The sequence below is a fragment of the Oryx dammah genome, unplaced genomic scaffold (genome assembly GCF_014754425.2).
Source record: "Oryx dammah isolate SB20612 unplaced genomic scaffold, SCBI_Odam_1.1 HiC_scaffold_17, whole genome shotgun sequence".
NCBI classification, from domain to species: domain Eukaryota; kingdom Metazoa; phylum Chordata; class Mammalia; order Artiodactyla; family Bovidae; genus Oryx; species Oryx dammah.
Genome location: NW_024070201.1, coordinates 37346470 through 37363013, shown reverse-complemented (window position 1 = coordinate 37363013; position 16544 = coordinate 37346470). Strand labels below are relative to the sequence as shown.

At 40.4% G+C, this 16544-nt stretch overlaps 1 protein-coding gene across 3 annotated transcripts in view; it reads left to right on the top strand.

The window, feature by feature from the left end:
- Nucleotides 1-842: 842 nt before the first annotated feature.
- Nucleotides 843-16544, top strand: part of PDE3B (phosphodiesterase 3B) — a 189172-nt gene continuing 173470 nt past the window's right edge. For all 3 annotated transcript variants that reach the window (XM_040258311.1, XM_040258310.1, XM_040258309.1), the window contains exon 1: nucleotides 843-1902. In XM_040258311.1, coding sequence (XP_040114245.1) covers nucleotides 925-1902 — 978 coding nt within the window. In that variant the 5' untranslated portion in view covers nucleotides 843-924. The remainder of the gene's footprint in view (nucleotides 1903-16544) is intronic.

The window sequence follows — 16544 nt, the reverse complement described above, 5'->3', positions numbered from 1 at the left end:
GCTGAGGACAGACCTAGCCACAGTGATCAACGCTTCTTCCCCATGACTTTAGTGGGGACTGGCACTTACCAGGTCGCAGCTCGGCTCGGACAGCCCAAGGGTCCACCCTAAACTGGGATGGGAGTAAAGGCGGGACCCGTCGCCTCCTCACCTCAACTCGGTTTCTCTACTAGGCACTGCCCTTGGGGACCATAAGCGCCCTCTTTCCCTACGCCCCCAGTGGTGACCTGTCGGAGCCTGCCTGAGGTCTGTGACTTACCCCAAAGGAACCTGAGCGCCTGGGGGGATCCCAGATGGCGGGCTGGCCCCTTTCTATCCGAAAAGGATCCCTCCCATCCCTCCCAACCTGGATCGGTCTCCGGGCAGCCGCAAGCCGCGCTCTCCCGAGTCTGGGCACGCTGAGGCGGCTGGGGTCCCCAGCCCGCGATGGGGCAGGCGGCCGGCAGGAGCGGCGGCGCCCTTGGCTGCCGGACGGGCCGGGGCGCGGGCGCGCGCAGGCGGGCGGGCGGGGCGCGCACCCGGCCGGGGCAGCGGCGGGGGAGGAGCGCCCGCCCGCCGCTCGCGCGCCCAACGGACCAGGCTGGGGCCGAGAGGTAACTGTTGCAGCCCGCGGGAGTCGGGAGGCGACGCCGACGCTCCAGTCCCAAGAAGTGCCCGGGGAACAGGAAGGGGGAGGGGTCCGGCCGCCGAAGTCCCGGAGAGGAGCCCCCCCTCCGCCCGTCTTTCTCAGCCAGCATGTCCCGGACCCCGCCGCTCCTCCACCCGCGCGGCGGGGACCCCGGGCCGCGGCGGCGGGCGCAGCCCTGACGCGCCGCCGAGCCGGGGGGCGCTCCGAGCGTGGGGGCCAGGCGGGAGGGAGCGCGAGCGGCCGCTGCGGTCCGAGCGGGGCGTGCCGAGCCCCCGCGGCCACCGGGCGTCCCGGCCATGAGGAGGGACGAGCGAGACGCCAAAGCCATGCGGTCCCCGCCGCCGCCGGACGGGGCCGCCTCGCCCCCCGAGAGTGTGAGGAACGGCTACGTGAAGGGCTGCGTGAGCCCCCTGCGGCAGGACCCTCCGCGCGGCTTCTTCTTCCACCTCTGCCGCTTCTGCAACGTGGAGCTGCTGCTGCCGCCGCCCGCCTCCCCTCAGCAGCCGCGGCGCGGCTCCCCCTTCTCCCGGGCGCGCCTCTCGCTGGGCGCCTTGGCCGCCTTTGTCCTCGCCCTGCTGCTCGGCTCGGGGCCCGAGAACTGGGCTGCCGGGGCCGCCCGGTTGCGGACCCTGCTGAGCGTCTGCTCGCACAGCCTCAGCCCCCTCTTCAGCATCGCCTGTGCCTTCTTCTTCCTCACCTGCTTCCTGACCCGGACCAAGCGGGGCGCCGGGCCGGGCCGGAGCGGCGGCGGCTCCTGGTGGCTGTTGGCACTCCCCGCCTGCTGTTACCTGGGGGACTTCTTGGTGGGGCAGTGGGAATCCTGGTCTCGGGGGGACGGAGACGCCGGGGCCCCGGTCCCGCACACACCCCCAGCGGTGGCGGGCCGGTGGTTCTTGGTGCTGAGCTGCGTGGGCTTGCTGACGCTCGCGCAGCCGGGGAGGCTCCGGCACAGCATCGTGGTGCTGCTCTTCTCCAGCTTCGTCTGGTGGGTGTCCTTCACCAGCCTTGGGGCGCTGCCTCCAGCCCTCCGGCCCCTGCTGTCCTGCCTGGTGGGGGGCGTCGGCTGCCTGCTGGCCCTGGGGCTGGATCACTTCTTTCAAATCAGGGAAGCTCCCCAGCAACCTCAGTTGTCCAGTACCGCGGAAGAAAAAGTGCCTGTGATCAGACCCCGGAGGAGGTCCAGCTGCGTATCATTCGGAGAAACTTCAGGCGGTTACTATGGCAGTTGCAAAATGTTCAGGAGACCTTCGTTGCCTTGCATCTCGAGAGAACAGGTATGTTTCCAGAAAGGCAAGGTTTGCTAAGGAAAGGAGGGCGGTTTTATCGCTTCAGTTCCCGAATTGAATTAGTGCGTTTGAAAGCTTGTTTACTTCCAGGGTTAAAAAAAAAAGAAAAAAAAAAGTTTTATTCTGGAAATAACTCCTAAAATACAGGAAGCTTAGAAAAACAAAAAAACGCAGAAATACCATTATCTTTGAATAGAAATGAAATAGCAGACTAAGCATGCTACACTTTTTAAAGAGTGTTTATGCAGTAGATGCGTTCTCAGAAGAATGAAGCGAATTATTTGAAGAATGTAATTTTGGTGTCATTTATTTGTTGCTGTAATAATGGTGCTGTTTCCCTCAAAGATAACATACAGCCGTTAGAATGTGTGAATATATAGATGTGTGAATTTTAATCAGTGTGATTTCATTATTCTTGATAATAGGACAAATGTTAGGTCTTACAATTAAAAGAAAAGTGATGAGTTTTGGAACAGAGACTTGTTAACTTAGATGAAAAGACCGTTGGGGATAATTTAAAGAGGTTTCTTCCCCCACCCCCACCCCAAATTTCAGCAGTAATAAGCTAATATAATCTTTTACAGACTAACTCGTGGTCCTGTGTGTTTGTTGCATAATTAGGAGAATGTTGTAACAATTTAACCTTTAGTCTTAGTAATGTTTGGAAATATACCAAAAACATTTACAATTTATTTTCCTGTAGGTTTACTTTTTTTTTTTTTAAAGGAATTGAAATCATCATTAGGGAAAGTTTCTTTTTATAGCCTAGGGAAATCTTACCTGTTCTACATTAAAAAGAAACTCACTAAGTATAGCTACTATTCACTGAGGATTTTACTCAGTACAAGTGCAAAGTACTTGTATTGTCTTAAACCTTCACAAGGACACAGTATAGTAGGTGACATTAACCTCAAGTTAGAGATGAGCAAACAGGCTTATAGAGATTACCCAACTTCACACATTATCATCAACAGTGGAAGTGCTGGGATTTGAACCTAGATTTTTCAGTTTTCAATGCCTTCTTCTAAGCAGCTAAGAGGATAAAAGTAGAGGTTTGCTTAAATGGGCAAGTAGGAATTTATACCCTTGGTTTTCATACTTTTTGATTAGTGATACATTTTACACTGGGGACCTAATATATCTGAAACAGAAGTTTCTTATTGTTACTAATTCTGATTTTTTTTTTGCTTTGCTCTTCAATATAAGGTATAAACTACTACACTATCTGTAGTGCTCAAAGAGACAAACACCTTGCTTCCTGAAAAGTGTTTTCAGAGGCCGCTTTTGTGGTCTGTGTTTGGTCAGATGCTTGAAAAAAAATTGTTCAAAAAAATATCATGCCTTTTGTTTTCTCAGTTTACCACCAGTGATAATAGTAGACAATGCCCAGGAGAAGATTCACTGTAGAGAAAAGTCATATCAACTATTTTCATAGACAGGAATAACATTGGACATTTGACTTTTTGTGACTAGATTGCATTTTTTAACACCAGGAAAGTGTTTTAGCATAGTTTCATTACACTGGTAGACAGTTTTCCTGAGTGTAGTAGTATTACAGTTTAACATAATTGTAATGTGTTGGAGTAGTGAATTATGGCTGTTACCTTATTAATTGAAAATTCCTGGTTTGGTGCTCTTTCCATCACAGCAACCTTTTTTCAACAGTTAACCAGGTGCGGCATTGTTATGCTAGGTAGCTTTAAGTATTTTTGTATTAGCGGAAAATACAGTTTGTGCTTTTTAAAAAGGGCATATTTTATTAGTACAGAAAACTACACATTCCACTATGAATAGAAACATTTTTTGGGGGGGTCTTAAGTATATGCTAATAGTTCAGGGGTTTATATATGGTTAGCTAATGTTCAGTGTCAAACTATAATATTCTTCTGGCAATACTAGAAACTACTAGATGTTTTTAACTTGGCAGACATTGTAATAACAAAAATTTTTACTTATGCTTTTTTCCTGAAGTTCAGCAGTGAATCTGTGGTTTTGTTTGCATGTACATTATATGAAAGAAATTAAGTGGAAACCTATCCTTTTATAGAAGTAAAAGATTAAGAGATTTTCTAATTTTAAAAGTGCTAAACTTTGTATGTGATCATTGTAAAGTCACTCTCTTGTTTCAGAAAATGAAGGGAGACAAATGGTTCTGGGTAGAAGCTGATATTGGGGAAAGTGCCCTGGATTCATAGAGATTCAAGGGTAGAGTCTTGGGTCTACTGTCTTATTGGAAAAGTTGGTGAGCCTTTCTGAGTCTCAGTCTCCTGTCAAATAAGGGGATCCACTAGATGAATTCTATACCACCTTTCAATTCTAGAACTCATTTCTTTTAGTTAGTTTACATTTTTTGTAAGCTACAAATGAAAGTATAAATAAAACTTCACAAGTTAATAGATCTTGAAGTTTTACTTAAATGTTTAATGTTGATATTGCTAGCCTATATTTTCCAAGGTTTGATAACTGAAAAATATGAAGAAATAGTCTGTATTTTTTAGTAGAAATAACTTTTCTTTTAACCCCTATATGTGGACATTCATTTTTGGATTGATAAATTTATTACACTTTCATTTCCGTACAAATTTGAACATTTTTATGAACATCTTTGAAAAGCAATTGAAAACTCGTGTCAATAAAAATGTTTTTAATTGTGTGAAAGTAGATGTTAAGTAATTTTTAACATTTAGATTCTTATGTTGGATACTGTATTGAAGCATAATAGCATATGTTTGTAAAACATGATTTTCACAGTTAGGTTTAATGTTTAGTTACTGCTGACTATGTTCCTCCTTGGGTTAATGGAAAGAAGCACTAAGTTTGTAGTATATTTGCCAAGACTCAGCTGAAACTAATAGGAAGTTAAAAAAAATTTTTTTTTAGTTGCCTACATGAGATACTTTGGCCAGAATTTAACAAACTACATTTCTGTGTCTAATTATACTTTCTACAGTGGAGATTTCAGCTGTAAACCAGATCATTTTATGTGTGATAGACTAGGTAAATACGAGGTTAGTCTGTCTGTGAGATATTTTTCTATACCTAAAATGCTGAGTGCTTTCTAAATGGTTAGGTAAATATTTAAAAATTCTGTGGCCTTAAAGCACATAAATATTATTTAAAGTGTTAATTTTATTTGAAAAAGGATACACATATAGTATGAAGGTTTTAAAAAGATTTTAGTTTAAGTGATTATTTATTCCCCTAAAGGCATAACCTTCTATGGATTTTTTTAAAGAATACTGTGAAATTTGGCCAATTCTAATTTTGTGTTAATACTTTACAATGAAACATCAGCCTGCATAGTGTTTTTTATGCTTTATTTTGTAAATATTATATGTACCTTGCCATCAGAGTTATCATTCAAAAACAGATTTTTATCAAATCACTTTTTCTATTTCAGAAATCTCTTATGGCTTTTCATTGTACACAGAATAAGGTTCATGCCCTTGACCCTTACTTGCACAGCCCATAATAATCTGTTTTTAGCCTTGTGTTTTGTTTTTTAAAAAAGCTGTTAGAACTTAATGGAATACCCTTTCCCTGCATCCATCCATGGCTCTAGCTGTTTGAGGACTGCTTATTGTTCCTGATGTGTATGTAGAGTTTTTCTTTTGCTTTTACCATTCACACTGATTGAAATCTCCTTTAAGAAATGTATTAAAATGTGTTAAGATTAAGAAGCCTTTCGATACCAAAGGGATGCTCAAATTAAGTGTATAAGCTGAGAACAAAACTGCGTCATAGCAGAGTTGGCCGTGTTTAAAAAATAAAAGTTGACAAGTCATGTGGAGCAGTGACATGATGATGTGTGAGAGAATATTTTCATTATACCACATGAAATAGTAACATCTCCATAGTTTGTTTTCCCATACAGAGTGGAAGGTAAACAGGGCCAGCCATAAGTAAAACTTTGGCTTTAGTCAAGTTTAGTGAAGGTTGTTTTTCATGTCCTCTGATTTTTTAAATCCTTCTCAGTGGCAGGCCCTTTTCTGATTCTTTTTCCTTGTTCTCGTTCAGTTACCAAGTCAGCCTGTTTCCTTAGCGAATTCTCCTGCCTTCTTAAACCTTTCCTAAAGCAGAAAGAATCTATGCATGCTGGAAAAGTTTGTCTAGACATTAGCACGTTTATATAGATATAGAAGAGAGAAAAGGGAGAAGAGATTTATAGAAAGGAAAAAAATTCAGCTCTGGAGAAAGAATATTGTCTCTAGGTTATGACATGAGATATTATTGCGATTCAGGACTAGCAGCTTCCTCTTGACTCCAAGTTCCCCTAGTACTTGCTGTGAAGAGCATATGCACCTATGGTCATAGGTTTCCAAGCCTGTACTTAATTTGCCAGCCATCTCCAATTACTTGATAAACAATGTCCCTGGTTAAAAGAGGTTGAGGGTAGTGGTGGGAGAGAAAGGGAAGTGAGAGACAGGAGGTACTCTTGAAATCACATAGTTCATGATGACCTTGTAGGTAAACTTGGTACCTGATATTGTTATTTCAGGGTGACTTATTAGGATGCAGCTGGACTCAAACTCAGGTGCCTTCAGAGGCCAGCCACAGAGCCTCTTTACGCTGTATGTTGAGGAAGGAGGGAGGTGAGGAAGAATGGAAGTGAATGGACTGTTCCCTGCTTTACCTAAGGGCTTTCAGTTTGGACAAAACAAATTGGACAACTGTGTTAGCCAAGCAAAACTTTAGTAGAGCTGGGTTCTGTCTGTGGGCAGTTCCTGACAGTTTATAACATTGTTCACCATATCATTTACAAGCTGATTCATGTTTATTTAAGAGATTGTTGGAAGTCTGTTCTTGGAATTTGGGGAAGAGGAGTTTTTCCCACTTCCTCTTTTATAGCCTAGAACTTTTCCTCCAGTATTGATTTACCTGGAAGGTATCTTATCCTTATAGATTTTCCCTCCTCTATCAGATAGAGTACATTATTTGGTTGCTTCCTTACATTTTGTAAAACTTGCTTTCAGCATATTTTAAAGTTAGTTAGCATTTATATTTGTTAATGAGAAATGCCATACATAGAAGACTGTACATATATATTTTTTAAATATGGTTTAAGGAAGAAAATAAGACAAAAAAGAAGAATATCAAGTATTTACCACTCATTTCCTTTGTGCTAACCTCTTTTGCATCCCCTTTTCTCTGTCCCAGAGACAATACATTTATCTTGATTTTTTTTTTTTCGCTATTCATTCCTTTGCTTGGCTTTATAACTCCCCTGAACATGGGCTTCCCCAGTGGCTGAGTGGTAAACGATCTGCCTGCAGTGCAGGAGACAAAGGAGATGTGGGTTTGATCCCTGGGTTGGGAGGATCCCTTAGAGAAGGGAATGGCTACCCACTCCAGTATTCTTGCCTGGAAAATCCCTTCAGCAGAGGAGACTGGCAGGCTGTACTCTATAGGGTTGCAAAGAGTTGGACATGACTGAGCAATGACATTTAAATAATAGAAATAATATGTTGTCAGTATTGTCTGCTTTTGAACCTTAATAAACAGAATCATGCTATATGAATTTTTCTGTAACTTTTTTGCTTGACTTTTGAGATTCATTCATGTTGATGTGGATAGATGTAGTTCATTTTTCAGTGCTGTATAGTACTTCATCTTATGATCATAATAAAATTTATCCATTCCACTGTTCATGGACCTGTGGGTGGTTTTCAGTTGTTTGCTATTATCTACAATGCTGCGTGAAATTTTTTGTAAATGTCTCCTAGGTGCATGCATGCATCTAGAATTGCTAAGTTGTAAGGCTTTCCTGGTGGCTCAGTGATAAAGAATATGCCTGCCAATGTAGGAGACTTGGGTTTGATCCCTGCGTTGGGAAGATCCCCTGGAGGACGAAATGGCAAGCCACTCCAGTATTCTTGCCTGGAAAATCCCATGGACAGAGGAGCCTGGCAGGCTACAGTCCACGGGGTCTCAAAGAGTCCGACATGACTTAGCAACTAAACAACAATGAGGTATGTTCATATTCAACTTAACTATGTGTGGTAGGCTGAATAATGGCACCCCAAAGGTGTCCATGTAATAATCCCTGGAATTTGTGGGTATGTTACCTTATGTAGCAAGGAAACTTTGCAGATAGAATTAAGTTAAGGACCTTGAGGTGGGGAGGTTATCCAGGATTATCTTTTTAGACCCTATGTAATCACAGCTTCCTTAAAAAATGAAAGAGGAAAGCAGAAGAGATTGGAGAAGGAGAAGTGACAATGGAATTAGGATTGGGGTAATATAATGTGAGACTCAGTCTACCTTTAGCTTTGACAGTGGGAGAAGGCCAGGAGCCAGAGAAAGCAGGCAGGTTCTCAAAGGTAGGAGACAGGGAAGTGGATTTTTCCAAGTCCTCAAAAGCCGCAGCCCTTCCAGCACTTTGATTTTAACTTAGTGAGACCTGTGTCAGACTGTAAGATGATAACTCAGTTTTATGTGACTGAGTTTGTGGTAATTTGTTACTGGAATGTATTAGTTTGCATTAACGACTAACAGTTTGCATGGGTGGCTTAAATAACAGAAGCTTATTGTCTCACAGTTCTGGAGTCTAGAAAGCCAAGGTCAGACTGTCCCAGCGTTGGCTCCTTCTGAGGACTCTGCGGGAGGATCTGTGCCGTGCCCGTCTCCCACCTACTGCTGGTTTTCCTGGCAATGTCTGGCATTTTCCAGCCTTTCGATTTGTCACCCCATCTCTGCCTTCATCGTCACATGGCACTCTCCCCATGTCTCTTCTTACAGTCTTTCCTCTGTGCCCTGTCTCTGTGCCTCAATTTACCCTTTTTATAAGGACCCCAGTCATATTGGACTAGGGCCTACATCCTAACCACCCCATTTTAATCTGATCACCTCTGTAAAGACCTTATTTCCAAATGAAGTCACATGCTAAGGTATTGAGAGTTAGGACTTCAGTGTATCCTTTTTTGAGGGGCAGGGTTCAACCCATACACGTAGCTGTAGAAAACTAAGATGTCTGGGAAGCTGAATTGTTTTTCAGAATGGTCACACAATTTATATTTTGCTAGTAGAGAATGAGAATGCCCTTGAACCAATGATTCCTATTTACTGACTTTAATTTTTGTTCGTCTCATAGAGTGTGAAGTGTATTACTTTGTGATTTTAATTTGCATTTTTCTAGTTACTTAATAAGGCTGAATATTTTTTATGTTTATGGAGTGCATTTATTATTCAGGGATTATGTGTTCATGTCTTTCGCTGTTTTAAAACTTCAGAGTTTTTTTTTTTCTTAGTTCATGAGTTCTTTATATATTTTGGACATAATCTTTTATTGGTTATTTCGGTTGCAAATATCTTCTTCCAGTTTTCATGGTGTCTTTGAAACTGAGGTTCTTATTTTTAATATTATCAAGGCTACTAGTCTTGCCCTCTAATGGTGTGAGACCCTCTGTGTCTTCCCTATTGGAAGTCATAAAATAGACTCTTGTGTTGTTTTTTCAGAGTTTTAAAGTTTTGCCTTTCAAATAGTTTTCATCCACCTAGAATTAATTTACATGTATAATGTGATATAGAGGTCTTAGCTCATTTTTTACCCATATAGCTCATTTTTGACCCATATACCCACTTATGTCAACACAATTCACTGAAAAGTTTATTTTCCATTTATCAGCAGTGCTGCCTCTGTCCTGTATCAAATTTCACTATGTGTATGAGTCTGTATCTGGCTTCTCTGTTCTGCTTCATTGATTAGTTTATGTGCCCTGTGTTAGAACCACACTGTCTTACTTACAATAGCTTAGTGTGACAGTATACTGTAAGTCCCTTCGTCTTATTATTCTTTTATTTTCCCCCCATCTATTCTTTAAGAGTCTGCCATTTATATTTGGACCTTTGCTTTTCAATATAAATTTTAGAATAAGTTTCTCAGGTTCTACAAAAATTCATATTGGGATTTTGATTGCTATTCAATTAAATCTTTTGAACAATTTAGAGGAGAAATTGACTTTGAAAATTTTAAGTTGTATTTTTCTAGAAATTTTAGTATAACTTTTCACATTTATTTTCTTTATAATATCTTTTTATTATCTTTAATTTGTTCAACATCTGCTTTTTTGTCTTTTTCATTCCTAACATCGTTTGTATCTTTTTTCTTTGTTTCTGAATCAGTCCTACTAGAAATTTGTTTTCTAATCTTTTTAAAAAACCAACTCTTGGGTCTGGTACTTGTTTTATTTATATCAGCTCTTTTATTGTTTCTCTTTTTGAGTTTATTTTCTTGTTCCTTTTTTTTTTTTTTTTGACTGCACTGCAAGGCTTGTGGACCTTAGTTCCCTTACCAGGGATTGAACCCAGGCCCTTGGCAGTGAGAGTAAAGATTCCTAACCATTGGACTGCCAGGGAATTCCCTCTTGTTCCTTTTTTAAATTTATAATTGAGATGCTAAGCCCATTTTAACTTTGAGCTTTTCCAGCATATGTATTTAAGATTATACATTTCTCTCTAAATTTTGCTTTAGTTGAATTTCACTAATTTGGGTGTGTAGTATGGTTATCGTTCAGTCCAAAGAATTTTCTAATTTTCATTTTGATTTCCCTTTTTGACTAACAATTATTTAGAAAAAAATCCTAATCATGTGCAAGTTTTCTAGTTGTTGTTGATTTCTGATTTAAGTGTCATGTGGGCAAAATATGTGGCCTAACATATGATCGGAGAAGGCAATGGCACCCCACTCCAGCACTCTTGCCTGGAAAATCCCATGGACGGAGGAGCCTGGTGGGCCGCAGTCCATGGGGTTGTTAGGAGTCGGACACAACTGAGTAACTTCACTTTGACTTTTCACTTTCATGCACTGGAGAAGGAAATGGCAACCCACTCCAGTGTTCTTGCCTGGAGAATCCCAGGGACGGGGGAGCCTGGTGGGCTGCCGTCTATGGGGTCGCACGGAGTCGGACACGACTGAAGCGACGTAGCAGCAGCAACACATGATCAGCTTTCATAAATGATCTATGTGCTTGAACAAACACATTTTTCCATTGTTAGGCACACTATTTATTAGCTATCTGGTTGATAAAGTTGTAAAATGTCCTTGTCATACCTTCTGTGTTGTTATTGACTTTTTTTATCTTCTTTACCTGTCAGAAACTGGATAGAGTATTAAAAATCTCAATTTCTTGGTGGATCTTTCAAACCGCCCCCTGTAGTTTGTGGGTAAATGTGTAGAGACTAGAACTTTACAAATCGGATGAAATTACTTATTGGAGGGACAACAAAAAGGATGTATGAAAGAGAGCACGTGTTAAATGTTTAGTCAATGTAGGTAAGTAATATACTAAATGCCACTTTTAGTATATAACAAGCCCTTAAGAACTCAACCAATTGCAACAACTAAGCTACAAGTTTAAGCATTTTAGAATATATCTTTTGAAAGAAATCACTGAGTAAGAAAAATCTCAGATCCCTAAAAAGAAGTGGGAGTAGTGTGGGGAAGGAAAAATTTTCCTTTCTTCCCTTGTAGGTTCTTTGGCTGAGCTAGTAATTCAATTGATAAAAGACAAATTAACAGGAAAAAAACAAATTTAATTTTGTGTGTATGGAAGCCTCATAAAAAAATGAGACTCAAAGAAGTGACCAAAGTAGAAAAATATCATACAATTAGAATCAGAGTACTCATTTAGTTTTTTATCTAAAGAATGCTGCATATATAGACTTAGGAACCTTAAGTGAAAAATGTAAAGTCGTCTCAGGTAAATAGAAATAAATTCAAATTCTCTAAGTAAAATAGAAGTAAATTCAGATTCTCTTAAGACATCAGATAATTCCCCCAGATAAAGTTCCAAGGAAATTGAGCAGTACATAGTAAAAAGTGAACAAAACTTGCAAAGAAACAAGACACTATGAATAAGAACCTGCAGAAAAAGGTATGCAACAAAAGAAACCCACAAAGGTTTCAGAGCTTGGAGCTATTATATATAAGATATCAAAAACATGTTTAATATGCTTAAATGAAATAGAAGCTTGGGGAAATGTTTGGGGAACAGAGGATTAAAGAGTAATCATATAGATTTGAAAATAGAACTTTTAAAGATGAAAAAATAACCATAGATTTGAAACCTGATGCACATGTTAAACAGCAGTTGAGTGACAGAACCTGTGAACCAGAATATAGATCCAAAGAAATTGTCCTTAATGTTCTGCAGAGAAAAAAATAGGTGGAAGTTAATAAAGAAGGATCAAAAAAGTTAGACAATAAAAAAGTTTTAACATGAATTTAACTGAAGTTCCAAAAGGAGATAATAAAAGGGAGAACAGGCAATATCTGAAGAGATGATGGCTGTAAAATAGAACTTTACAGAACTGACGAAAAATACCAGCTGATATTCAGAAAGCCCACTGAATCCCAGCAGAACAAAGAAAAATAAATCCACCCTTAGATGCCTTTGTTGAAGAATTCAGAACACACACAGAAGAGAAGTTCTAAAAGAGAGCAGAGAGAAAAGAGAAGTTGCTTACCAAAAAAAAAATGAACAGCAATTAACACTGAAAAATGACTTATTAATAACAGAATGGAAGCCAGAAAACAGTTGACTGTTATTTGTCATGTATTGAGGGAAAATAGCTGTCAAACTAGTAAATGCCCAGTAAAATCTTCTAGAAAGAGAAATAAAAACTGTTTTTTTTTTTTTTTTTTTTAACCAGCCAAAGTATACATACTTCAGACAGGAAGAATTGAAATCAAGAAGGAATGCTAGTGATAAATATATAGGTAAAATTAAGTAGCCTTGATATCCTGAAACATTACTCACAGTGCCAAATTTGTGAGGGGGAGAACAAGCTAGAACTGAAACTAGAAAAAAAATAGTGTTTACCTTGGAAGGAAAAATGAGAATAGTGAGATGACGCAAGAGTCTCCTCTCTATAGTGAGAATACTGCAGTGGAGACACACAGAAGTATGAATATTTTCATCTGAAGAAAGAGAGGTCTGAAGATATTTCATCTCTGGGTGTCTGAAAGGTGAGTGGTATTGTTAGTCAATGTAGGCAATTTGGGAAAAGGACCTGCTTTTCCTGAAGACAGAAATGACAAAGAGCTTGGTTTTCTTGATTAATGCATGTTTTCTCATGTGCATACTTGCTATGTCCAAATGAGATGTAACCTTCCTGACAAAGGGATCAAACATCTCTATTTAGTATTTCTCATAGTATATTTTGGAATTGACAGTGGTTATCTATTATTGTATTTACTCTTACTGTCATTTCTCTTGATAGTTCATGTTGATCTTGAGTAAAGGAAAGAACTCCCTACTGTCTTTGGAGTTGTCATTAACAATAAGATGTGTTGCACAATGCTAAAACCAGACTACTTAAGAGTTTAAATGGCATCTCTGGATGCCAGAGGGTATTTCCAGGATACTAGGCAAAATATTAACTTCTCTATACTTCAGTTTCCCCAGGTATAAGCTGGAGGTAATAATAGCATCTGTCTCACTGATGTGAAGTGGTGGTGTGAGGATTAAATGAGTTAGTAACCTGTTGTTGTTCGGTCGCTAAGTCATATCTGACTCTTTTTGACCCATGAACTGCAGCATGCCAGCCTTCCTGTCCTTCATTATCTCCCTGAGTTTACTCAAAGTTATGTCCATTGAGTCAATGATGCCATTCAAGCATCTCATCCTCTGTTGCCCTCTTTTCCTCTTGCCCTCAATCTTTCCCAGCATCAGGGTATTTTCCAATGAGTCGACTATTCCGCATCAGGTAGCCAAAGTATTGGAGCTTCAGCTTTAGCATCAGTCCTTCCAATGAATATTCATATTTGATTTCCTTTAAGATTAACTTGATTGATCTCCTTGCTGTCCAAGGGACTCCCAAGGGTCTTCTCTAGTACCACAGTTGGAATGCATCAATTCTTTGGCGCTCAGCCTTCTTCCTGATCCAACTCTCACATCCATACGTGACTACTGGAAAAACCATAGCTTTGACTAGACGGACCTTTGTCAGCAATGTGATGTTTCTGCTTTTTAATACTCTGTCTAGGTTTGTCATAGCTTTTCTTCCAAGGAGTAAGTGAGCAAGTGTCTTTTAATTTCGTGGCTTCAGTCACTGTCTGCAATGGTTTTGGAGCCCAAGAAAATGATATCTGTTACTGTTTCCATATTTTCCCCATCTATTTGCCACAAAGTGATGGGACCAGATGCCATGATCTTAACTTGTGAAGTTCTTGAAACAGTGTCTGGCACCTGGCAAGGATGCCATGCAATATTAGTGTTGTTGTTATAGTTAAAATTTTCATTATTGAACTTTATGTTGGTACTTTATGCCAGATTACTTTAAAATCAATGGTAGTTCACTTTAGTCGCTCAGTTGTGTCCGACTTTTTGCGACCCCATGAACCGCAGCACGCCAGGCCTCCCTGTCCATCACCAGCTCCCGGAGCTTATCCAAACTCATGTACATTGAGTCGGTGATGCCATCTAACCATCTTATCCTCTGTTGTCCCCTTCTCCTCCTGCCTTCAATATCTCCCAACATCAGGGCCTTTTCAAATGAATCAGCTCTTTGCATCATGTGGCCAAAGTATTGGAGTTTCAGCTTCAACATCAGTCCTTCCAATGAACACCCAGGACTGATTTCCTTAAAGATGGACTGGTTGGATCTCCTTACAATCCAAGGGGCTCTCAAGAGTCTTCAACACCACAGTTCAAAAGCATCAATTCTGCTCTCAGCTTTCTTTATAGTCCAACTCTCACATCCATACATGACTACTGGAAAAACCATAGCCTTGACTAGAGAACATTTGTTGACAAAGTAATGTCTCTGCTTTTGAATATGCTGTCTAGGTTGGTCATAACTTCTCTTCCAAGGAATAAGCGTCTTTTAATTTCATGGCTGCAGTCACCATCTGCAGTGATTTTGGAGCCCCCCAAAATAAAGTCTGACACTGTTTCCACTGTTTCCCCATCTATTTCCCATGAAGTGATGGGACCAGATGCCATGATCTTAGTTTTCTGAATGTTGAGCTTTAAGCCAACTTTTTCACTCTCCTCTTTCACTTTTATCAAGAGGCTTTTTAGCTCCTCTTCACTTTCTGCGATAAGGGTGGTGTCTTCTGCATATTTGAGGTGATTGATATTTCTCTCAGCAATCTTGATTCCAGCTTGTGCTTCTTCCAGTCCAGTGTTTCTCATGATGTATTCTGCATAAAAGTTAAATAAGCAAGGTGACAGTATACAGCCTTGACATACTCCTTTTCCTATTTGGAACCAGCCTGTTGTTCCATGTCCAGTTCTAACTGTTGCTTCCTGACCTGCATACAGATTTCTCAAGAGGCAGGTCAGGTGTTCTGGTATTCCCATCTCTTTCAGAATTTTCCACAGTTTATTGTGATCCACACAGTCAAAGGCTTTGGCATAGTCAATAAAGCAGAAATAGATGTTTTTCTGGAACTCTTTTGCTTTTTTGATGATCCAGCAAATGTTGGCAATAAATCAATGGTAAGGTTAATTAAAATTTATATTTTTCAGACAATCCTTTTTATTGTCCTGGAACTCCTTTTGCAGCCTGTATTGAGTAAAAAGGCTGTACATAAGAGATTTTATGGGGAAAATTCTTTTAGCAGTTGTTTAGTATTAGGATAACAAAGATGCAAGTGATGAGTTTAAAAGTGATTAAAAGGGATAATTGGGGCGTCTTATCTTTTGAAGTTTCAGAGTTAAAGGTTAAGAACCTTTGGTTTACCAGATGAAGAATTTGTCAGCTACTGCAGTCATCATTTTTGTTGCTTAAACTTTTGTTCCAATTTGTCACTTTGGGGTTGGAGGTACATTGGAACTTCAAACAAATGACTTCACTTATAATTCTTGCCTTATAGCTCACTGTCTGCTAAGCATGCTGACAGTTATGCAGCTCCACCCCAGGGCTGATAAGAGATAGACAACAGATGAGGGAACAGAATGAAGAGAAGCTGTATTAAAAAAGTGATTCCTCCAGCCCTCCAGTCATTAGGCACTGAGCTTTACTGCTTCTTCAATTTAACACCCTGTTCTACCTTTTAAAGTTCCCTGAAGATCTTTCACTACTTACATGGTAATGGTTTAAAGCAGACAGAAATAATTATAGATGTGAATTTTTACAAATATATGGAGAAATATTTTTCCCTAGGGGGACAGTACCTACACACACATAATGAACACCAACATTTCCTACCTTATACGCCATTTTATAGTTTGCTTTTGTTGTAGATTAAGTGGTTCAATGGTAATGAATCTCCCTGCAATGCAGGAGACACAGGAGATGTGGGTTTCCCTGGGTGGGGAAGATCCCTTGGAGGAGGGCATGGCAACCCACTCTAGTATTCTTGCCTGGAGAATCCCGTGGACTGAGGAGCCTGGTGGGCTACAGTCCATAGGGTCACAAAGAGTTAGACATGACTGAAGTGGCTGAGCGTGCAAGCACCATAATGAATGAGCTTTACTATTTGAAAATTTATTGCTTCAGCAAACATTGTTAAGACAAAAGTTCTGCTAGGAACGATGAGGTCTTTGAAGAAGAATCATGTACATATATTACACCCAGCTGCTTAGTACAAGATGAAAGTGAAGATTTTATTTTAAATGAGAAGACATTGTAATTTAGTTGTGTCTGAGGGGTCTCAATAAATAAAAACCACATTCCTTTCCCAA